At 36.7% G+C, this 25,857-nt stretch overlaps 1 protein-coding gene across 3 annotated transcripts in view; it reads right to left on the reverse strand.

Annotated features, from left to right (window-relative positions):
- The window catches only part of ALKBH8 (alkB homolog 8, tRNA methyltransferase), an 80,769-nt gene that overhangs the window by 11,356 nt on the left and 43,556 nt on the right, over positions 1 to 25,857 (reverse strand). Inside the window, exons 10-13 of one of the 3 annotated variants that reach the window (XM_087433650.1) lie at positions 25,306 to 25,562; positions 19,200 to 19,349; positions 17,997 to 18,529; positions 15,884 to 15,938 (exon numbers count right to left, since the gene is read on the reverse strand). In XM_087433650.1, the coding sequence (XP_087289776.1) occupies positions 15,884 to 15,938; positions 17,997 to 18,529; positions 19,200 to 19,349; positions 25,306 to 25,562 (995 nt within the window). Of the gene's footprint in view, positions 1 to 15,869; positions 15,939 to 16,034; positions 18,530 to 19,199; positions 19,350 to 25,305; positions 25,563 to 25,857 lie in introns of those variants that run through there. The other 2 variants (XM_087433651.1, XM_014785199.2) reach the window with 2 other exon arrangements.

Consider the following 25,857-nt stretch of genomic DNA (forward strand, 5'->3'; position numbering starts at 1 on the left):
ATCCTCCTCCTTTTTTTCCCCCAAAGCCCCAGTAGATGGTTGTATGTCATAGTTGCACATCCTTCTAGTTGCTGTATGTGGGACGTGGCCTCAGCATGGCTGGAGAAGCGGTGCGTCGGTGCGCGCCCGGGATCCGAACCCGGGCCACCAGTAGCAGAGCAGGCGCACTTAACCGCTAAGCCATGGGGCCGGCCCCTGCCCACACTTTTGTAAACAGTCCCCTATTACCTAATTTGAGTGTGTCATCTGTGCTGTTTGCTGGGACCCCGACTTATATAAAAGGCAACCCTTAAACAGGCTACTTTTACTGATATTGGACTTCCTAGTAATCTTGGTATAAAGAAGCTAGGGCTAGCTTTAATCAAATTTGGAAAGTAACAAAAAAAAGTTCTCAAATAGGATGATAAGTAAGGCATATCTGATTGATATATATCTAACTTTATACTCCCCAAAATAAACACTTTCTTTTCAGATACTCAGACATTCACTAAAACTAACCATATGTTAGGCCACAAACCAAGTCTCAATAAATTATTAAAAGTAGAAACAGCACAGACAACATTCTCTGATCACAAATGCAGTAAGAGTAGGAAAATTAGGGAATTTAAAAAAATGAATTAGAAAATCAGAAAATAAAAGTTTCCATTGTGCCTAGAAAATTTAAAGGTCATTTATGTATGTAACTCTTTGATCAAAAAGGAAATACCAATGGAAGTTGCCAGATTTCTTAAACTCGATGATGAAAACATGACATTATCGGAACCTAGAGAAGAGCTTACAGGAAAAAGGAAAACTTATATCAATATAAGAGGAAAATAAAAATAAATGAATTAAGCATCTATCTCAAAAGGGACAGCAGAAAGAAGAATATTAATGAGTTAGAAAATTTTTTTTTAAAAGTATTAAGGAATAAATCCAATAGCTAATTCTTTGGAGAGAAAGTTAGACAAACTACTAACTGAATCAAGTGACAATGGGAGAAAATACAGAAACACAAGATAAGAAAAAGTAATCACAGGAAAAGAAAGTTAAAAGAATCATAAAAGACCATTTTGTTCAACTGGACTCTGTGCAAACAATTATGAAAATCTGGGTAAAAGGAATAATGTTCTAAGATATAATATCTGACTCCAGAAGAGGTAGAAAATCTAATTATATTTCCACAGAAGAAATAGAAAATTTGTCAAAGAGCTAACCCCCCCCCAACAAATCAAATAAATAAAATAAAAAGGCCCAGATTCCTTCATGAAAGAATTCCACCAACCCTATAAGGAGCAGATTATTCCAATGCTATTTAACTATCTTAGAGCTTGAGGAATGAGGTGGAGGGAAGCGAGGGAGTGGAGAGAAAACTTCCAAATTGTTATTATGAAGAGAATATAACATTGATACTAAAATCTGACAAAGACTGCAGATAAAAGAAAACTACGAACAATTCTCATTTATGAATATCAATGAAAAATCCTGATTAAAATATTAGCCCATGAAAAGAAAAAGTACAACATGACCAAGTGGGGGTTCACCTGAAAATTTTTTAAAAAATAATTCAACATTAAAACATCTCTTAATATAATTTGTCAGATAATAGATATAAGGAAAAATAATTACATTCATATCTTTGGATGCTAAAATAGGATTTAAAAAATTAACAAAATTCTTGTTTAAAAAAAACTCAATAAAATAGGAATAGACTAAATACTACAATAAAATTTCAGCCCTTTCAGCCTCAAAACCAGCAGCATGCTTAATGGAAATCACAAGAATCATTTCCACTCAGGTTAAGAATAAGGTAAAGATAATCACTATGTCCACTATTATTTAACATTGTACTGGAGGTATTATAACTGGAAGGTACAAAATTAGTACACAAAAATTAAAGATCATACACACACACACAAAATGACTAGTTAAAATACATACCATGTTCTTGCATTAGAGGACTCAACATCATAAAAAACCAACTTTTCCTAAGTTAATATATAAATTTACCGCAATCCAAATAAAAATACCAACAAGTTTTTTAAATTAGAAAAGATGATTCAAAAGTTCACATAAAAAAAAAAGACAGACAAGAAACTGAAGAAGAGAAATTGTTGGGTAGGGGCAAGGTGACTAGACTTGCCAGATATTATAAATCTTCAAAATTAAAACTTTATGGGGGGCCAGCCTGGTGGTGTAGTGGTTAAGTTCACATGCTCTGCTTTGGCATGGGCTTCATGGGTTTGGATCCCAGGCACGGACCTACAATCGCTTATCAAACCATGCTGTGGTGGCGTCCCACGTACAAAAAATAGAGGAAGATTGGCACACATGTTAGCTCAGGGACAATTGTCCTCAAGCAAAAAGAGGAAGATAGGCAACAGAAGTTAGCTCAGGGACAATCTTCCTCACACACAAAAAAACAACTTTATGGGACTAGTACATGTGTAGACAGAGAAATAATGAAACAAATTAGAAAGCATATAGAAAGATATATTTCTATTTATAGATAGAAATATATCCAACTATATATAGAAGATCAATATATCGTAAATGTGGCATTTCAAATCAGTGGGACAAATATAAAACACTTTAACAAATGGTATTGGGTCAACAGTAGCCATCTGGAATAAATGAATAAATTTGATCCTTATGTTATACTATGCACTAAGATAAACTCCAAATGGATCAAATATTTAAATATAAAAAAGCCAAAGATTACTAAAATTTAATATGGGGTAGGAATGGAGGAGAAGACATGGGACAATTCCTTAATATCTTGAGATGGGAAAAATTTTTATGTTTGATTCAAAATTCAAAACTATTAAAGAAAAGATTGTCATCAAAGCCCCATATATGGCTAACTATACCATAAGCAAAGTAAAAAGGCAAGAAGCTGGAAAACATAGTCACAATTTATATCACAAATATAAAAATCAATATGGAAAAACTTAACAAGTCAATAGAAAAATGGTCAAAAGACAAGAACAGACAATTCACAGAAAATGAATTATAAATGACAACACATGAAAATATGTTCAACCTCACTCATAACAGAAATGCAAATTAAATACTCTGACCTATGATTTTCTACCTATCAGACTGGCAAAATTCCAATATTTTAATAAGAAATTTAGATGGGGAGATATTACCACATAATGCCAGTGGGATTGTAAATTGGTAAGAATTCTTTGATAAGTAATATGAAAAGATCAAACAAATTTACAAATGCACATTCCCTTTGACCTGGCAATCCCACATTTTGGAGTTGATCCTATAGATATATTATTGATGTATATACAAATTTATTGATGTATATAAAAGTTTATGGCTGTAGATACATATTTTTGTAATAGCTAAAGATTGATGTATTAGTTATCTACCTCTGCGTAACAAATTACCCCAAAACTTAGTAGCTTAAAACAATATACAGTTACTATCTCAGTTTCTATGTATCAGAGATCTGAGCACAGCTTTGCTGGGTCCTCTGCCTCACTGTCTCTCACAAAGCTGCCATCAACGTGTCAATCCAGCATCTGCAGTCTCACCTGAAGCCTCGATGGGAAGATTCTACTTCCAAACTCATTCAGTGGTTGTTGGCAGCATCAGTTCCTCAAGGGTTTTTGGACTAAGGACCTTTGTTCCTCACTGACCGTTGGCCAAGTTCGCCCTCAGTTCCTTGCCATGTGGCCTCTCCCACACGGAAGATGGCATCACCAAAGCATGCTAGCCAAGAAGAAAATAGAGTCCGCTAGCAAGACAGAAGTCAGTCTTCTGCAACCTAATCATGGAATTGAGATCCCATCACTTTTGCTGTATTGTATTTGTCAGAAGCAAGTTCCTAGGTCCAGCCCACATACAAAGGGAAGGGATTATACAAAGGCATGAATACCAAAAGGCAGGGATCATTGGGAGCTATTTGCTACCACAATTGGAAACAGCAAGATGCTGGGAACTGGGCATTTGCATGCCAGGTGTTGAATAGGTAATACACTTACAGAATTCAAAAATTTAAAAATAATGAAAAGGTTTTCAGTGAAAAGCTACTCAGTGATGAAGCCATTAAATACCGTTTTGTATTTTAAAAGTTTTGAACCATGTGACTATATTACTTATTAAAATTTTTAAGTTAAAAATGCATTTACTTTTTTGGTAGCCCCATCATTCTGTAGGAGCTCTCCTGCTTTTATTCTCTATCAGCAAATCCAATTTATTTCTTTGGGACACTTGCCAGAATTTGTAATTTGCATATTAACTTGTTTATTGTTTGTCCTTCTCACAGTACTGTAACCTTCAGGAAGGCAAGTTTGTTATCCAGGACCAGCACAGGGCCTGGCCCATAGCAGGCATTCAATAATTATTTGTTGCATATTGAACCAACCAATGAATGATGCAAGCACTAAGAGTGACAATGTATCCTCTTTTAAAACCTGAGAGCATGATATAGTTCTTATCCCATTACTATCTATCATACCAGATTATTTTTTTTTACATACCTGTAAGTATCTTGGGAGATGATTAAACTTGATACATTTGATATAATAAATATCAAATTCATTAATATTTCCGTCTCAAACTTTAGCTCTAATATCTTTAATTATGACATTCTTACAACAAATAATTATTAATTCCCTATATATATCAGCAGGGTTCTTAGCGAGCTTACATTCTAAAATAAAGAAGATAATGCATATACACAAACGAATATAATAAAGTACAAAGGAATAAACATGAGCATCCCAGATTAAATTTTTTGGAAATCAGAAGAAAAAGAAATTATTCCCATCTGGGGGAATGGGGAAAAGGTTTATGGAGGAGATAACATTTAAAGTAGGTTTTAAATAATGGATAAGATTTGAGTATGTGAAAATAACAGAGAAGGACATCTTGGCAGCAGGAAGAACAAAAATCAGTAAACAATACAGGGAAAGTATGAGGCATGCATGGAAAGCAGCAAATAATTTGGTATGAATGGAGCCCTGGGTGTGAGGTCAGGAGCAGAGAGAATTGAGAGGGAAGTTATGAAGAGTCACATCAGTTATTTACAGGTGTTTGGATTTCATTACTAGGAACTGAAAGTCACTGACCGAGTTCAGTTAAGGAGAAACATCTTCAGATTTTATAAAACTCATTCTGGCAGCAGTGTAGAAAATCAGAGAAGTGAGGCTTACAGCAGGGGAGAAATCAATGCATGAAATACTTAGGAGTAGGAATCAGCAGGACTTGGTGACCTCAAATGCAAGAAATGATTGTGAACAGCACAAAACATCATCAATTCACAGTACTAAATTTTGAGGTACAGGCTGTACGTGGTATGGAGTTCAGGGCAGGGCGTAATTAATAACGGCTGGAGAGGCCTGGGAAGATTTTTGAATTCCTAGTTATGAGGTTGTGCCTTTGTGAGTCCTTGAGGAGCTGCTACTTGCTGCTAAGTAAATCACAATTTCAGTGTTAAAGAACAATTTCAGCGTTAAGCTTTGTATTCAAGTACAGATCAAGAATCCAAAACGTGGCTTGCTCCTCATTTCATTAAAAGAGCTAAATTAAATATTAAATACTAAATTAAATATTAAATATTTTGAACTACTCAATAATACAGTCATTTAGCTAATCTAAGAAAAAATAAAAGGAGTTGGAAATGTATTTTGGTAGTTAATCCAGCTTCAAACCAGGTAGCAGGGGATGTGTTAATTTGCTCAAGCAATTAAACCACATCTGAAACAGCAGCTGCAATTGCAGTTACCATCCGGTTAAGTTAATGATAAGATCATCATTCTCCAAGATCATCTGTTTTCTATACCAGCCAAAAAGGTGAGTTGAATGGGGATATGGTAGGAATCACCACCCTTGCCTCCTTTAAGTTCTTGATGGTAGCACTAATCTCTCTCACCTTCAGGAATGTGGTATTGCTTCTGGTTTACTATTTTCCTTAGGGAGGCAGTTCTAGTGGCTTCCACTTGGCCTTTCCTACAATAATAGCCCTTACACCACAAGTCAGGGAACCAATGCAGGGATTCTAGCAGTTGCTGAGTATTCTATTCCAATTATTCATACTGGAACTGGGGAAATAACCACAAGATGGGTTCGGGGACCCACTGGGCCCACTGTGAGACGGACCTGAGCTAAAACTCCATTGATTACCTGACCTCCATAAGCCCCTGTTCTCACTGTTGGACCACAGTGATGTCTTGGGTCTCCCGGAATTAGTGTCAGTTCAGAGCCAGTATCCAATAATCCCCAAAAGGTCTGACTGTTTCCTTTTTCCCAATGGACAGTCACCTGGATGAAGGCTGTCTGTCCCTTTGAGGAAGGCTGGGAGAAAGATTAACAGCATAAATTTTTAGCAGTGTACCAGGGGCCTTCCTCAAGGGACCCAGACTCCCTTTCATTCAAGGGGTTCTGGATCTGTATACTGGTTCACATATGGGAATTGATTGGGAGGCCATGACTCTGTTTCGATGATTCAAATTAGACTTACACTATAAGTTTTCTGCTTATACTGATCAAGTTAAAATTTAGTAGATTCTCATCTAATTGTCTTCTAGGATGCTATACTCAACTAGCCAGCATCGTAGGTCTCTGGGCGTCAGACTATTCTGACTGCTGCTTTGACTGTGCTGTCCTTTATGGTAACCACATCCACCTTGCCTTTGGTGCTTAAGTGTAGACACTTAGCCCCTGCCACCCAGGAATTCAATTATCCCCATTGCACTTGGGATCCCAGTTTGTTGGCAGCAGTTCCCACTGTGATTTCAGAGAATGACCACATGGCTCTTCAAGGATGCTGGGGTCTTCTCACAAATTTGAGATCTCCTTGGAAGTTCCCTGCTGCTAACCGTATGCCTGCTGTCATCATTGCTCTGCGTGGCACTGAAGTCTCTCTGGCTGCCACTTGGAAAAAAGGATCCCCTTTTTTTAGAGGGGATCCAGAGCAATGGTAAAATCCTTGTGGTTTGCAGCCCAGCATCCGTTGCCATTCTGGTTAGTATAGGTCAAATTTCCTTTGGGAAACCTTCTCCCCATTCTCAATCCTATAGTTTGTATAGTACTGATGCTACCTAAAGATACACAAGAGGGCCCTGATTGTCTTAAGCCAATCAAGGTATCCCATTCCTCTGGCTACAGCATTAGGTGCAGAGAACTGCACAAAACCCAGGCCTGAGCCAATCAGCACTCCATTCTCCTGGTCACAGTGACAGTACAACAGATCAAAGATAATCCTATACCACCAGTCTTCTGACTATACAGTCCAGCAACCAGTAACAATCTGTGGAATGGGGTTTTTTTAATTGGCTTCATGTTTCCACTGGTCTGCCTGAAAGTGTGGGGGTTTCATTACTATTGGTTCAATTGCTCTACTTAACAAGGAGACTTATTAGTCTGGTTTCTTTTGTTTGCTGTCCAAGAGAAAAAAGAGAGTTTTCTGTAGGAAAATCCCCAATATCATCTATCTTGACTTTCCTATCCCTGCCCAAAGTTGATCACAAATTAAGGAATATAACCACATACACTTTTAGTTTTCACTTAAAGTCTTTTTTCCACATAGAATCCAAATATGTATCCAAAAGGCTAGATCAAGGACTGAGTCAAGTAATCATCATCCAGATATACTACCCCCTACACACGTACACACACACACACACCCCTGCCACACATGTTTGGAAGCTTTGCATGCTACACAAATCCTAGGGGCACCTTTACATCTTAGTTTATCAGTGCCTCTGGTCCTTAGACTTTGGGGTTGCCTTTAAATTTCATGACTATAAGCAAGGGAGCTTATATAAGCCTGGAGTCTATAGTTTGTGAGTTTGAACTTTTTTTGGAAAAAATATGAACCCTCTCCCAAGGAAGATGTACACATGCACCTGCCCACAAAGTTTTATAAACAATTATGGGTCATTCATAAACCCTCTGAAGACTATTCATGGACCACAGGTTAAGAACTCCTTCCTTAACTCTACATAGCTCTCTTAGCTCTTCATGCTGATACTTTAAAACAGCTTCTAAAGGCTTTTATTTCTTTAACTGTCCTATTTTCCTTGCTGGAAACTACAAAAGCCAGAGTGAACATTCTTTAAAATTGCATTAGGGACCGGCCTGGTGGCTTAGCAGTTAAGTGCGCGCGCTGCGCTACTGGCGGCCCAGGGTTCGGATCCCGGGCGCGCACCGACACACCGCTTCTCCGGCTATGCTGAGGCCGCGTCCCACATACAGCAACTAGAAGGATGTGCAGCTATGACATACAACTATCTACTGGGGCTTTGGGGGGAAAAAATAAATAAATAAAACCTTTAAAAAAAAAAAAAAAAAAATTGCATTAGGGACCGGCCTGGTGGCTTAGCAGTTAAGTGCGCGCGCTGCGCTACTGGCGGCCCAGGGTTCGGATCCCGAGCGCGCACCAAGGCACTGCTTCTCCGGCCATGCTGAGGCCGCGTCCCACATACAGCAACTAGAAGGATGTGCAACTATGACATACAACTATCTACTGGGGCTTTGGGGAAGAAAAAAAGGAGGAGGATTGGCAATAGGTGTTAGCTCAGAGCCGGTCTTCCTCAGCAAAAAGAGGAGGATTAGCACGGATGTTAGCTCAGGGCTGATCTCCCTCACAAAAAAAAAAAAAAAAAAAATTGCATTAGAGGCTTATTTGCCATTTCTTATTAATCAATAACAAACTCCAATTGCTTTTGCAAGAGTGAAGACAATGAGACTTTGCTCTCTGACAGAATATCTGGCTTTTTTTTTTCACACTTGCTTTTCAGGTTTTCTGGAACCTGTAAATAAAACTACTATGGAAGGTAAGACAAGAATAAAGCTCTTAACTCCCTCTTTTCATCACCATTTATTCCCTCTTGCTTCTGCAAAAGGCATTTGAAGGTTATGCTTGTGTATACCTGGCTCTTCTTGGAGAAGCATTTTCTCTTTAGTGATTTACTAAAAATAAAGTACCATCAATCACCTGCCTTTCCATTGCTTACAATGATTTTGAATCCCTGGATGTATGTGTGTATCTTGGTCTAATGGTCCCTAAAGGAATTTATGATCACGATCCTTGCACTGCATTCTGCTTATTTCTATTTTCACACACTGATTGAACATCCAACTGCTCAGCAGTACATGGACTATCTGAGCTCCAAGTACCTGCTGGGTTTTTTACAGATGTATCACCAGGGAGATTTGCTCAGGGCAGCACCATGGTGGACCCATGCCTAAAAAGAAATGAGGTGAAGAAAAGGGCAGACCAAAATTGGATTTGAACTAAAGGGTAGCAGCCCAAAGGACAGATCCTAAGAATTGCAGCAAAGTTCCACACTCATGAGTGTGCAGACATCATTGACTTCTATTCTCCCACACACCACATCCAACCATCAGAAATCCTGATGGTTCTACTTCAAATGACATACCCAAAAGCCTACTATTTCTCATCAACTCCAATATTAATTACCACACTCTTACAAGCCAATCACCATCTCTCATCTGGATTATGGCAAAGCCTCCTAAATGGTCTCCCTGCTTCTACCCTCATCTTGTCTAGTCTCCACACAACAGCCAGAGTGTCTCTTTAAAATGGAACTGAGATTATGTCACTTGTCCACTCAAAACCCTTCAAATAGTTCACCATCTCAGAGTAAAAACCAAACACTTTTTGGCATATCCTACATGGTCTACCTTACCTCCCATATAACTCTCAGACCTTATTTCCAACTACTCTCACTCACTCTCCTCCAGCCACTGGCCTCCTAGCAGTCCTGCATCTTAGGCTTTTCACCTTAGGTCTTTGCTCTGGCCTTTTCCTTTGTGTGGAATGTTCTTTCCCCAGGTAAGTACATAGTTAACCCCTCCAACTTCTTCAAGTCTTCACTCAAATGTCATCTTCTCACAGAGAGCCATCCTGACCACCATTTTAAAAATTGGAACACGTCTGCAATACCATCCCTTCTTTTCTTGCCCTACCTCTTCTTTTCTCTATGAAGAAAAAGGTGTGTCACTTTACAACATAATATATGGTTTACTTATTTATTATGCTTATTGCTTATTGTCTATTCCACCACATCCCATCATACTACTTCCTCCAACTAAAGGGAGAATGTAAGCTCCCTGGAGACAATGGAGAATGTAAGTTCAATGGGGGTAGGATCTTTTTGTGTTCACTGATGTATCCATTATTTAAAATAGTGCCTGGCACGTAGTAGGCAACCAATAAATATACAAGCTGGCATTTATTGACCATCTATTATGTAATAAGTGCTATGCTTAATATTTTACATGCTACCTCACATAATCCACCCAACAACTTGCAAGGCAGGTATTATTATCTTCTCTTTACAGATCCGTATTGCCCCAAGGTCCCACAGCTAGTAAGTAGTGGAGTTCAGTTTCAAATCCATATCTGACTTGAAAATGCTTTATTCCTCCCAGAACAATTAGACCAATTTGCCTCAGGTCAGAAGTACACCAGGTAAAGAGTGTTTAGCAAGGCAGATGCTAAAAAATAAAGCAGGCACACAGCTGCCACCATATCTGATAAACAAGGCTAATTTTCAAAGATTCAGATATATTCTTAAAGCATATAAAATATCATTCAGGTCATCATAGCTGATATTATTTCTTATACTTACATCTTATCTTACCCAGTGCTGATTTGAACAGATTATCTTCTATACCATAAACAAGGTTTTAAAGTCACATTTGGGGAGCTACTACTTCTAACCAAATAATCCCTATGCTCAGCCTCCAGGGATTTTCATTCAACAGCTGATCAAACACAGTAGAGGGAGGAGTGAAGAATTATAAGGCACACTACACCACGGTCCCTCAACACCCTCTACTAAAACTTAAGATTCTTTCTCTCATTAATTACAGAATGATGATTCTTCTAATGATTCTTCAAAATTAGAGTCATAACTGACAAAAGTTAATTGGAAGCCATATCTTATACTCTCTGTTCCTTTATGGGAGTTCTTTTATGACAAAATCAAGACCTCTATTTAAGACTCTTTAGGAGAAGGCCAGCAAGATCCTACCTTGACGATTCCTCTTCAGCTTCAAGGGAAGACAAACTACAGAGACAGAGCTAGACATCGAGAAGCAGCTGGAAATGGGCAGTGTAGAGAGAAAGAATATGTTCTCTGCTCACTTCTGTGAGTGAAAAACATTTAGCAAGTTGATTTAATGTCCTGGCAAGAACAATGGAATTACAGCTTAGCATATTCTTGATTGACAGCCAAGGTTGCTGTTTCAAAGCAGAAAAGCAATGAAGGAAATGATGCAAAGAAAAAATTTCTCTTAATTTTCTTTTTAAAATGTCAGGGAATACAGAAATAATCAAAGTAGCAATAAGAATAAATAGTACATTTTAAGAATTTTTATTGTTATAGTCAGTCAACATGGTTTACTTGCTTTATCTGGAATCTCAAATTCTCAAACACAATATTCAAACTTATGTTTAGCAACTGTTTAAGATCATATTTCTTTAATATATAAATAGTGTCTTATTTTCCTCAATAGATTATAGAAAAATTGCCTAATTAAATTGTGTTGTCGTTTGAAGTAATCCTGCTGCAAATATTTTTGAAAAAGTCTTTGTTAATTGAATAATAAACCTTTTCAATCAACTGTTAGTCCTTGAAAAGTGGGCACATGAGAATCTATCTTCATCATGTTTCATTGAGTGAATTTTGCAATTATAAAAATCAGAGAATTCTCTCCCTGCTCAACTCAGTCTAGCTAGAAGTTTATCAATTTTATTAGTCTTCTCCAAGAACATACATTTGGTTTCAGTGACTTTTCTTCATTGTTTTTTTGTTTTCTATTTCATTGATTTCTGCTCCAATCTTTATTGTTTCCTTTTTTCTGCTTATTTTGCATTTCAGTTGCTGTTCTTTTTCTACCTTCTTAAGAAGAAAGTTTTCTAATATAGGCAGTTAGTGCTATAAATCTCCTTTAAGTACCACTTCAGCAGTGTGTGGGGAGGGCCCAAGTCCACACTCTAGGTTCAATGAGTCGCTAGCAAGACTCACAGAACTCAGCATATCGTCTTAGTTCCAAGAGTCCGCTCCCAGTGGAGTCACAGGACATGCCTAATTCCCCCAGCAAGAAGTTATAACAAAAAGTGTGAAATGTTGCAAACCAGGGAAGCTGGTTAGAAACTCAATGTCCACAATTTTTATTGGGGGCTAGCCATGTAGGCACCCTCTGCCTGGCATGTACCCAAATTCCAGACTTCCGGAAGGAAAGCAGGGTTCAGCTAAACTATAAAGTTTGCATAAACAGTTTAGGCACACTGAGCCACTCTTATCAGTTAGGGTGGTAGGAACCCCCCGAAATCCAAGCTCCCAGATACCAGCCAAAGGCTAACCTTGCAAGCAGGTCTTTCTATAGCAATGTGATAGCCTGTGATAGCAATGTGAGGCCTGCCATGTTAACTTTTTTCTGCACAAATTTTGATATGTTGTCCTTTCCTTTTCATTCAGTTCAAAATACTCTCCATTTTGAATTCTTTCTGAATCTATGGGTTAGATTCAAAATTATTGAGGGCTTTTCCAGAGATCTTTTTGTTGTCAATCTATATTTTAATTTCATTGTGGCCAGAGAGTATATTTTGTATGACTTTAATCCTTTTAAATGTATCTAGTCTTGTTTTATGACCCAGAAGATGGTCTTTCTCAGTAAATGTTCCTTGTGTACTTGATAACAATGTGTATTCTGCTCTTGTTGATTGGAATGTTCTATAAATGTCAGTAAGGTTAAGTTGGTTGATTGTGTTATTCAAGTCAGCTATATCCTTATTGATTTTCTATGTACTGGTTCTATCAATTATTGAAATCTCCAACTATAATTGTGGATTTGTCTACTTTTCCTGCAGTTATATTAGTTTTTGCTTCACGTATTTTGAAGCTGTTATTAATTGCACAAAAGAACAAAGTTGAAGGCTTTACACTACCTGATTCCAAGACTTATTATTAAGATACAATAACCCAAGCAGTGTGGTATTGGCATAAAAACAGATATATAGATCAAAAAAACTATGCAGAAATATATCCACATATATATGGTCAATTGATTTTCCACAAAGGTGTCAAGAAATTCATTTGGGAAAGAATCTTTTCAAAATAATGCTGGAACAACTGGATAGCCACATGCAAAAAAACAAGCCAACCCTCACAACACATCATATACAAAAATTAATTTGAAATGGATCTTAGACCTAAAGGTAATGGCTAAAACTATAAAACTTCTAGATGACAATATAAGAGAAAATCTCAGTAATTTGGGTTAGGCAAACATTTCTTAAATAGGACACAAAAAGCACAATCTATCAAATTAAAAAGTGATAAATTGGACTTCAAAATTTAAAATGTTTGCTCTTCAAAAGACATTGCTAAGAAAATAAAAAGGCAAGCCACAGACTGGAAGAAAATACTTGTAGGACATAAAAATGATAAAACACTTTTATCCAGAATGTATATAACTTGTATAACTCATTAAAAAGACAAACAACGTGGGGCCAGCCCGGTGGCACAGCGGTTAAGTGCGCATGCACCACTTCAGCGGCCCAAGGGTTCGCAGGTTCGGATCCCAGGCGCGCACCGATGCACCGCTTGTCAAGCCATGCTGTGGCGGCGTCTCATATAAAGTAGAGGAAGATGGGCATGGACGTTAGCCTACGGCCAGTCTTCCTCAGCAAAAAGAGGAGGGTTGGCATGGATGTTAGCTCAGCACTGATCTTCCTCACCAAAAAAAAAAAAAAAAAAAAAGACAACTTGATTTTTAAAAATTGACAAGAGATTTGAACCAACACTTCACCAGTGAATATACATAAATAGCAAATAAGTATATGTAAAAATGCTCCAAATCACTTGTGTTTAGAGAAATACAAATTAAAAATATAGAAAAATACCATTACACACACACTAGAATGGCTAATATTAAAAAGACTGACGATACCAACTGTTGGCAAGGATGTGGAATGACTGGAACTCGCAAACATTGCTAAGGGGAATGCAAACTGGGATGGCCACTTTGGAAAGCAGTTTGGTAGTGTCTTTAAAAGTTAAACATACACTTACCATATGACCCAGCAATTCAACACTGAGGTACTTACCCAAGAGAAATGTAAACATGTAGACACAAATATGTGTTTCTAAACGTGCATAGCAGCTTTTTAAAAAAATTATTAGTTTTAAACTGGAAATAACCCAAATGTCTATCATCTAGTGAATGGATAAACAGATTATGATGTATCTATACAATAGAATACTATTCAGCAATAAAAAAGAACAAACTATTGATATATGCAAGAACATAGATGAATCTCAAAAGTATTGTCTTGAGTGAAACAAAAGAGACATACAAGTCTAAAAAGTGTATGATTCCCTTTATATGAAATTCTAGAAAAAGGCAAAAGTATAGCAATACAAAGATCAGTCTTTGCCATAACAGGAGAGAGCTGATTGTAAAGCAGCAAGGGGGACCTTTTTAGGGTGATGGAAATATTCTCTATCTTGACTGTGGTGATGACTGCATGACTATATGAATTCGTCAAAACTCATCCAATTGCACACTTAAAATTGGTGAATGTTATATATAAAATTATATCTCGTTAAAGCCGATATTAAAATATATTTAAAACATTTATTTTAGATACTTCTAAAATAACTTTCTTTTATAAATTGTTTTAAATTTTGAAGTTTAGGGCCGGCCCCGTGGCTTAGTGGCTAAGTGCGCGCACTCCGCTGCTGGCGGCCCGGGTTCGATCCCAGGCGCACACCGACGCACCACTTCTCCAGCCATGCTGAGGCCGCATCCCACATACAGCAACTAGAAGGATGTGCAGCTATGACATACAACTATCTACTGGGGCTTTGGGGGAAAAAATAAATAAATAAAATTATAAAAAAAAAAAAAAAAATTTTGAAGTTTATACTATACATACATAAAGGTATACAAATTATAAGTGTAGAGCTCGGTGAATTATCACAAAGCAAACACCCATGTAAACACCACCCAGAGAAAGAGAACACTGTGAACACCCCAGAAAGCCCACTCATTCCCCCCTTTCAAAAGTTTACTATTAACCAGCCCTGTAAAAGTATAATTTGTTATTGCTTGTTTTTGAACTTTCACCTAAAAGAAATTGTGCAGTAGAGTTAACCTTATCCAGAGGGAGGTCTTGCCTTTGCCCTAGGCTCCTGGGAGGTGATCTCTAAGCCCTGGGAATGTCCTGCCTGATAAGCGTCTGTTTACCTGGGGCCCTTGCACCAAGCAGTATCAACCTGACTTCTAGAGGGGCTGGAGACTAAAGGTCAGCCACATGGATAGCCAACCATGTCTATATGAGTGAACCCAATAAAAACACTGAACACCAAGGCTCAGGCAAGCTTCTCTGGTTGGTGACACTCCATGTGTACTGTCATACATGGTTGCTGGGAAAAGTCAGCGCTGCCCACAATTCCAATGGGAGAGGACAACTGAAAGCTCCATGTGTGGAACTCTCCTGGACTTGGCACCACGCACCTCTTCCCTTGGCTGATTCTAATCTGTAATCTTCTGCTGTAATAAACTGTGACCATGAGTATAACAGTTTCAGTGAGTTCTATGAGCCCTTCCAGCAAATTATAGAACCTGAGGATGCTCTTGGGAACCCCTGAATTTGCAGTTGGCAACAGAAGTAAGGGCGGTCTTACTTCTGTTGGGGACTCCTGAACTCTGTAGTTGGTGTCAGAAGTGAGGGTGGTCTTTGAGACCCCTGAACTCTGCAGAAATCCTATGGTATTATTTTGTGTATGGCTTCTTTTACATATCATTGTTTCTGAGATTCATTCATAATGTAACTTGTAAGTATAGTTTATTCTCTTTCATTGCTTGTGTAGTAACATTTTGTATGAACTGACCATAATTTACTCACTCTGCTGATGGACATTTGAAGTTTTTCCAGTTTTGCACTATTAGTATTGACAGACCTAGAAGGAAAAACAGAGAAATCCACAATCATAGTGGGAAATTTTGATACATCTGTCACAACTGATAAGAACAAGCAGACAAAAAAAAAAAAAAAATCAGTAAAAGCATAGATTTTTATTACACAATTAACAAATTGGATTTGACATCACTCAATATCTAAAACTCCTGTGGGCCTTCTTTGGGAGTAATAATAATAAACATTTCCCAAATGCATACTATATTTTTATACTATTCTAAGAGCTCTACAAATATCATTTCAGTTAATTTTCATAACAACCTTTCAAATTTTAGTTAAGAAAACTGAAACAGAAAAGTTAAGGAATTTGCCCCAAGTCCTGTAGCTAAAAGAATGGCAGATCAAGAATGCAACTTTACGAAATCTGATTCAAGGGCCAAGTTCTGAATTCTTATGCTATTCTTCAACATCTTGCATTTCCTATCTCTTCTTGAGTTAATTTTGGTATTTGCATCTCCTAGAAAATCATCTACTTCATCTAGATTTTAAAATTTATTAGTATGAGTTGAACTTCAAATTGTGATGTAAAGTCCCAGAATTTGTATCAGAAATAAAACTATTTTTAGCCCTATATTATTTCTTCCCATATCATAAACCTTATAAATTCATATGGAGGGAACAATTATAATCTTGTACTGATATTCCATGAAAAAATAATCATTATCTCATCTAAGACCTATTATTCATCACTACAAGTTTCTGCAAGCTTGATGCTTGAAGATATGCATCACTAACATTTAGTAACAAGATATATAATTATCTAGGCAGCCATCATTCACAGAAATCAATTTTTCTTTAAGTAGTCTTAATCATTACTACTACAAAAGCAATGCATGCTGGGAGTAAAGTATTAAAAAAAGAAAAACCTTTCCCTTCAGCATGATAATTTGACCTATGGTTAACTTTCTACCTTTGTTCCTTCTGGAAACTTGATCTAAGTGGTAAGTTAACTGGGTAACTATGAAATATTTGTAGGTAAGAAATAACTCCTGATTGCACCTGGACTGGAACAAACTCTGAATGAACAAGAAATACCCAATAATGACACCATAGCTTTGGCTGTAAGGGCATAATTAGGTCTGACTGACAACTCTAACTTTTACTATTTCAATAAGGAGTTAAAAAAGCATATTTTGGCTGCCTTTAGCACATAGATCAATGCATTAGGTATATCAATTAACTCTTGGTAATAAACTACAGTCAGGATTAGTAGTTATTTCAGCCCTTTAAAAATAATCTTTTGTTCCCAAGTGAAACCCCCATTCTATTTTTTTTCCATGGCATTTATCACTATCTGGCACATAGTATCTATTTATTTGTTTGCTTATTGTCTGTCTTCCCTTCTAGAATATAAGCTCCATGAGGGCAAGGGCTTTGTTCTTTCTTGTTTCCTGCTCCCCTCACAGTACTTAAAATAGTAACTGGTACATAGTAGGGCTTCAATAAGTACTTGTTGAATGAAGCTCCTGCTAACATATGGGTATTATCTGATTGACTCAAATTTTACTGAGCACCTACTATGAATCAAGCCCTGTGCTAGTAAGGTGTGGTGATAGAGTGGTTACCATCTATGATTTTATGGAGCTAACAATTACAGATAAAATTTCAGACAATTTTCTACTAAACAGGAATATTTTCTTTATTAAAATATTATATGATTAATTCACTAAAATTCTACATGATTTAGTTCCTTTAGTAACATTTTATAACAAAAGTTAATCTTCAAAATGCTGTACTCTTACCCCAGGATCTCAAATACTTCACAAACCACTTCAATCGCTTTTAAAAACCACCCCTGTTCTCCCTACAGGAGAAGCCTATACTTATGGATAAAATGAGGTCAGCGATAGTAGTACACTTTCCTAACTAATCTCTACTTCCAAATTTCTCCCAGGCACTCTCTTTTGGTGCTTTTCCACAAGTTTTTTCTTTAACTAAAAAGACAATTAATTTAGTCGTCGTCTTTAAAAAAAGCTCAGCATTTCTTCCCTGTATAGGATACGTTCATAGAGATAATCAGACCCTTTGAAGAATCACACACCAGTTCCCCTGATCGTAGTAGCTTTGCAGAATGCGGACATTACTCAAAGTCTGGCACGCAGCTTCCAATTCTCCCTCACAGAACACATGGTAGTAACGATGAAACACAGGACTTGGGTCATGGGATCCTACTGCACCAAATGGCTCAACAAGTTTGTTTTTACCAGGGTTTCCCTGAAGGTGCCAGGGAACCAGTAAGTCTTGAGAATGAAAAGAAGTCCTGTTCGTGTGAATAGGCAGCTTAGAATTAGTAACTTCCCTTGAATTACATCCTCCCTCCTGAAAATCATTAGTGGAGGGGACAGAACATGCTGAATCTTGGTTGCCCACAACAGGCATTTGCTCCACAAGCAACTCTTGCACTGATGTATCATTGTTGATCTCCCCTTTCTTTCCCTGGCTAATTCTATTTTCTCTAAGATACTTGGACTTCTTCTTATTATATTCTTGTTCCATTGCCCAGACATAAATGAGTGCCTTCCCACCAGGTCTCAGGAGTCGAACGAGTTCTTGGATAGCTGCCACTCTACGCTCCTAGTAAGAAAAAAATATTGCCATTTATCATCCAGGAGGCGATACAGACAGGAAATAGGAAAATATAACCAAGTATAGGACTGTTTTCAATTAAGATGAACAGCCCAGAAAAATCTAACATATATTATATATAACAAAAAAGAAAAAAAACGGAAGAGGAATTATATTCTGTGATTGAAGGGGGAAAAAAGGAAAGGAGAGAAAGAGGAAAAACAGAACAGAAAGGAAGTGAGACTCAGATATCAGGGATGCGAGTAAGAAGTGAGAAAGTTGAGAAGCAGAAATAGAGAAGAGGATCAGAGGCTGAGGACAGAGTGTATCAAGAGGCCTAGAGCCGATGATCTCTTAAAGTCTCTTATAGCTAAATTTCTGTGACTCTGGGATTTGAGGAAGGCATTTGAAGATAAGTAAGACTCAGGGCAGGAAAAAGGCAGAAACATGCAGAAATAAAAGCACAGAGTCCCGCCAGGCCTCTGTTTAAGTAGCACAGCTCCCATGTAGCTCATCTCCATTCCACACGCTTTCTTAACAAATGGGGCAAATTAAATGACAACAAGAAAAGAGGATGGGAATAAATGAAACGCTAAAATAAGTTCCAAATCACTAAAATTCAGTGACATTTCCTGCCACTTTAGTCACAAGTTCTGGGAGGGAGAAAGACAATACTTACTGCTGTTGCAAAATGGTGAATAACAGCAATAGAGATGCAGGCATCACAAGACCCACTGCGGACTGGTACTGCCAGCGCATCACAGACAAAGGCCTGAAATTGCCTCTCTCTACAAATATCCACAAGGTTTTGGCTACGATCACAACCAATCTATAATAGAGAACAAAAGAATTTCATAACATCTTGTTTAAATGTCATGAGAAATTAAGAGCAATGGGTTTAACCCTCACCATAAAGTTATTAGACAGATTTCATATTCATTGTGAAATGGTTTAAGACCATGATATTATCAGTTCTTACAACCAGTATGAAGTCAGAATATATAATTTACAGGGCAGCATTTATTACCTTAACAAGTATCAAACAGAACTCAAATTAATGAATGTAACAAAATGACTAAAATGAAAATGACAGGGGTGGAAATGAGAGTCCTAATTGGCATCTAATCAATCACCATTCAGAATCTAGATCTTTTTGCAATATCACACATTTAAAAATGGAAATTACCCCATAAATGTAGACATTTATTCTTTTGGGGGGAACTACAAATAAGAGGATCTAAGGTATCTCTCATTACTATATAAACCATACTGTGACGGCCAAGATAGCAGGAGGACGGCTGATTGTTTTCCCACTTCTTTATACTTTTCACTATGTATTACTTGTACAATCAGAAGATAAAATTCCAAAAAAATTTATAAGTTAAATAATTTATTTCATTTTTTAAAGCTATTCAGTCTTGTTCTGCTAAACACCTAACCTGTATATATATATCAAGAATAAGTGCTGAATTCAAAATTTGTAAAATGCTACTTAATTAAACCTTTTAGTATAACCAAACCATCCTATGGGAATGATAGCACTGAAGGCAGCTATTAGCATCCTTTCATTTCCACAAGTAGGTGAGGCATAACATGCCTTAGGCGTGTGTCTGGTTCTGTGGGAACCGTTTGGGGGGTAGGACTACCTATCTTCTCTCTAGTTTTGTTATTGTTGCTTGTGTACACAGTTTTGCTCTTTAGTTCTAAGAATATGATACATATATCTGGAGAGAGAGAGAACACAAGCAACGTGCACATGTAAATTAAGAGAGGAATGGGAGGGGAAGATGTTAAATATGTTAAATCATAATTAATAATTATCCCCAGAGATTTCTTCTTAACCCAATCTCTACAATAGAGAAAAGAAATGTATAAGTAGATTTCATCAAACAGAAGTAGCCACCTCAGGCTTATATTTACTCATTTAATTTTTGATATAGAAAGCATTGATTATTAGGGTTCCCTCAGTCCATCTGAGAATATAGAATATGAATCTTCATGTCAAAACAATTCTTACTGAGTTAAATTACACAGCCATGCTAGTCATACTTAATATGAATTTGCTCAATTTCTAATTGGGATTAAACAGTTTCTATATTCTATCCCAGAGCTGCATTAATTTCTGAGGAATAATAAAAGGTACCAAGCTAGAGGTAAACTATAGCAATTTCCCTTTGATATATTTTAAGATGGAAAAGTACTAAGGGCCCGTAAACAACAACAGTGGCACAATTCAAAATGAATTGCTCCCTTTATGTGTCTAAGATACATAACTGGCTTATTTACTTTTATTTATTTTCATAAATATTCTATGCCACTAAGCCAACAGTCACAATATCAAGATGACAATACCACTCAAATAATATGCATATTAAATTTTGGGGCTTGCCAGCTTTTGTTACAATAAAATTCAGTTCATGGAATCAGAAGTTTCAAGTATTCCCAATTCTGATGGATTTCTATACCTTGCTAAATGTAAAAAGGAAGAAATCCAACTTGCCTATAAAACAAATCCCCAGAGACAGAGCTTGATAGTTACTCAAAGGAGCAAAGTTATTATCTGAGAACCACAGATAAAACAGAACAAGGAGAAAGATAGCCAAACAAAACAAGAGAAAATGTCCTTCTTCCAGCCAGGCCCTTACGGTTATTTGTACAGAATACTCCTTTTTACCAACGAGAGAGAACAGGGAAACTGCAGTCACAGAGCACGAGGTCTCATGTAGACCTGACTCATGCCTGGCTCTGTACCTTCATCTGTCACTTATTTTGCCTGAGTCTTCCATATATTACAGTCAAATCATCACTATTTTTTTCTCATCCTTTTCTATTTTTAAATTCCCTCAAGTTTTTATACCAAGGATAACACCAGGTATTTGAAATTCTCCCTAATAATGCTGCATAATATCAACAACAGGACAGAAAATAGCTTATTTATAAATATTCACAGATAGTAAAGGACTCATGTAAAGCTATATATTTGTGTGTGTTGGATGGAGATCAATGACATAAAAACACATACTGGTTGAGCTTAAAATGTGCAGTGTGATAAGTCTTACTCTCATAAAGTGTTGGTGACAGTACAAACTGGCTCAACTAATTTAAAAAAGTAATTTGGCAAACCACTTTTTAAAAAAGATAAAAATGTTCACAACTTTTGACCAAATAATTATTCTTCTAAAAATTTATCCTAAGAAAATAATCCAAAAGATGGAAAAAGCTAAACAGGTTAATAAAATTGCCCTTTCCTGAGTACCCACTGCGTAGTAAATAAGATTCTTTGTATTAACGTCCTGAACCCTTATAACACACTTGGAGTTGGGTATTATCATCACCATATTACAGATGAGGAAACTTCATCTCAAAGAAGATAAGTGATTTGCCCCAAGTCAAACAGTAGCTAAGTGGTGGCCCAGGGTTTTAACCTGGGTCTTGCTCTCTCCAAACATCCATGTTCTTTCTTCTTGCCACAGTCTCGCAACATGTTCATTACAGTGTTATTTATAACAGCTCCAAACTGAACACAACCAAATGACAAGTAACATCTACCTCTTACAATATTATAAAGTCCAGGAATTATATAAGACTACATATCAAAATGGAAATATTAAGAGATATAAATGAGTTATCAAATTGTATGCATACTTATCACTACATAAAAATTGTATAGGAAAAACATTGGAAGAATATTTCTCACAATAAAATGGTTTAATAAACTACTATTAGGATTATAGAGCATACCTTTCATCTATTTTCTGAATTGTGGCCACATTATTTTTATTTCTTAAAAATATATAACATTTTAAAAACTATTAATAAAATATGCAATTACAGGAAAATCAGACTGGCAATATATAGTTTAAAGTGCAGAGAAAGGCAAAGGCAGTAAAGTACAGTAAAAAGAGCATACTAAACTCTCAATTTGAAGTCTGGCTTCAGCAATAACTAGCTAAACAACCTAGGAAAGCTACTTAATATCTCAGAGCCTCTGTTTACTCATCATAAAATTACCTACTTCTCAGGGTTAATATGAGAATCAAATGAAATAAGGTATATTAAATATTTCACTCACCATAAAATTGCTATGCAATTTTAGTTATTATCACTATATGGAACAAGGGGTGGGAAAAAACTCTTGTTTTGGATTCTAGATATGAAGAGAAATCCATGTATCCTAAAGGTATCTTACTCTGAGTTACGGTCCACCCATTTTGAGGTTGTCACATTTCCTTCAAGGTTGTAGGACACAGCACTGTATATATTCTGGTTTTCATGTAAGAAATTGAAAGTGAATTCATACATTTGCTCCTCACCATTCAATAAACAAACAAAATTAGTAAGCTTCTATTACATGCCAAGTAAGTGAACAACAAAAAAGACGTGATTCCTGCCATGTCTGACTTTACAGCCTGGTGCTCTCTGTCACCACAGCTGGCCTGTAAGGTCTCTCTTAGCAGAGCACCATAGAATAAGGACTATGGAGTTGGAGATGAGGTTCTATTATTTGCCCTGACACTATTTAAAAACCCTGGGCATGTCATAACCTGACTGTCAGTTTTGCCATTTGTAAAATGGAGTAGTCAATCTCACAGACTACGTATGTGAGAAAACACACCACAGCACTTAGCGCACAGAAGGTATTTGACTTTATTAGTTCCCTCTCTGGCCCTTCCTTTATTGAGGTAGTCAACAGTTAAAAAACAAACAAAAATAGAAATGTACAGAAGAGGCCTATATAAACATATCTCCAATTCTTATAATTATAAATAGACTCCTGACATTATTATAATATTTGCAATCTCAACTATTTACAGCAACTAAGAAAGTCCATACCACATATTAAGTAATTATTTATCTAAGAAACATATTTGGACTGAATGTGCTCTGAGATCAACGCACAGAACAATCACTGTGAGAATGAGCCAGGCCAAGCTCTGGGTATGTACATCTCATCTATTATTGGTACTACTAGCAAGGCAATAAGTTTCTTGAAGGTATAAAATCTTTGCTTATAAAATTTAACTCTGAAAATAAAGCCAACAGCTAGTGGACAGAAATGAAGAGTAACTGAAGTTCTTAACCAGAACATAGAAATTTTAAAGAGAAGAGCGAGCTGAAGTGTAGTTCAGATCAGATAAGAACAGATTCACTACATACACTTCTTAACAGAAATGAAAAGCAGTTCATAAAACTATTTTCATGAGAGCCCAAGCTGGTATTTAAAAAATGCATTTTGTTAAGAAAATTATATGTAAAGTGATATTAATAATTTTTTAGATTCTGAGACTATCCTACATTCGAATACCTAGAAGGAACGTCTCAAGTCACATCCCCTCACGAATGTCAAGAAATGCACATAGTTTCACGCTCAAAGATGGCTGCTCAAAATACACTCAAGTATCATTTCTCAATCCAGGTTGGAGCCTCGGCGGCTTTAAAGCGCAGGCTTCCCTTTTATAATACATAATTCTATTTCTCATTATGACTAAGTCAGTGAAGTTGACTTGAACCTAGTGTCACTGTCACAAATGATACCTAGCTAGATAAAGCCATGGGTTATTATCAAGAAAGTGCAAAAGCAGAGCTTACTGAGAAACCTTTTGTATAGTACCTTAAAACACCAGAAGCTATCACTTGGTTTTGAACCGTGGTTAGAGCTGTGATTTTAAGCAGCACATCAAAAACCTACTTCCTTTTTAACATGAACAAATTTAACTCACTAGACCTTACTCTTTATAAACTACAATTTAATTTTAAACGTGATGACAATATGTGAACACTAATGTCTTATCTTGATGAAAAGCTATTCTTTTATCTGAATCCACAAACTCTACCTTTCCTTAACTGCAGTAGCAACTTTCTTTCTCTATGTAAGTGCACAACATCTAGGATGAGGTAAAAATAGACTATAAGCAACCTGATATACTACAATAGCCCATAAATGTAGACTACCCTCATTCTCCTTACCCATCTCCCTTACTCTAGTCCTTCCTGCCCTAATCTTGAGAAAGGGAAGCTCCAGTCCTCACAGAGCAGGGTTGACGTGAGTATTTACAACAATGCACTAGCGCATTGTTGTTGAGAACAACAATTGAGAACTTCCTACTTCCTAGCATAGCAGAAAAAAAAGTGTACATAAAAAAGGAAATTAAAGCAACTGAAAACAGAAACTTTGGCATCGGACAGAAGGGTTTAAATCGTGGGTCTAGCACTGTACTCTTGGTCAAATTTTTTAATCTATTTGAGCCTTAGTTTCTTCAACAGTAAGACACCAACAAATAGTAACCTTTCTTTTCTTCCTACTATGAGTAAAAGAACACTAGATTTGGAATCAGAAGGCAGGGGTTCAAGTTCCAGTTATGTCCCCTAATTATATGACCTCATGGAAGTAATATAACCTCTGTGAGCCTCAGTTTCTTCATTTATAAAAGATGGATGAAAATATCTACTTTATCTTTCTCATACTTAGGAGGATTTAACCAAAGAAAATGGTTTCTATAAAAATCCTTCTTATGTAAAGAGTTTTATAAATATAAGATAGTTTTACTGATAAAATAATCTTCTTAGAAAGCAAAATCTAAAGGGAGAGAAAAAAATTACAAACAATGGCATGCCCATAAATTTCTAGGGGAATAAAAAAGAATAGGAGTGTTCGTTAATTTTCAATCTGTTGGTTATAATTTTTCTGCAATGACCTAAAAAAACAGCATTATATCATGAGAAAGATAGTGATAATAACCACTGAAAATAAAGCAAAAAGAAAGCCAGAAGCAACAATTACTTGCCATATATAACTCCTTATTGATGCCAAGATACTTTCCATTTCCACATCCAATATCAGCCACTAACGAACCACTTGGCAAAGCTTTCAAAAACTCCACGACACGTGGCCAAGGGGTATGTCTCGTGCTGCTGAAGTGCCCAGCGATCTCTTCATAAACTCGATGGACATATTCTTGCTCCAGTTGTGAGGCTTCTTTATTACTCTCTGGAAATGATGAGGGAGTCTCCTTCATCTGGCTGTCACAGACCAAAGGGTAACCTAAAGAAAAAATAAGACAACATAAACCTTTCATTTTTATCCAAACGATTCATAAGGTATCAAGTTTTCTTAAAAGAAAAAGAAAATCAATCCCAATTTGGTGACTAGGGGTGAGTAGGCTCTGATTTATCAGTTAAAAGAATAGTTGTTACCTACCAAGTCCACTTGTATGTGTGAAGGGTCTACTATAAAAAGAAGGGGTAAAAATTCATCTGAAACAAAATATGACTGCAATTCTGTATCTGCCTTATAATGACGATGCCTAAGAGTCCTCTTATTCAGGAAAGCACTTTGA

Source organism: Ceratotherium simum, chromosome 7 (assembly GCF_057802395.1).
Source record: "Ceratotherium simum simum isolate JZ-2026a chromosome 7, ASM5780239v1, whole genome shotgun sequence".
Taxonomy (NCBI): domain Eukaryota; kingdom Metazoa; phylum Chordata; class Mammalia; order Perissodactyla; family Rhinocerotidae; genus Ceratotherium; species Ceratotherium simum.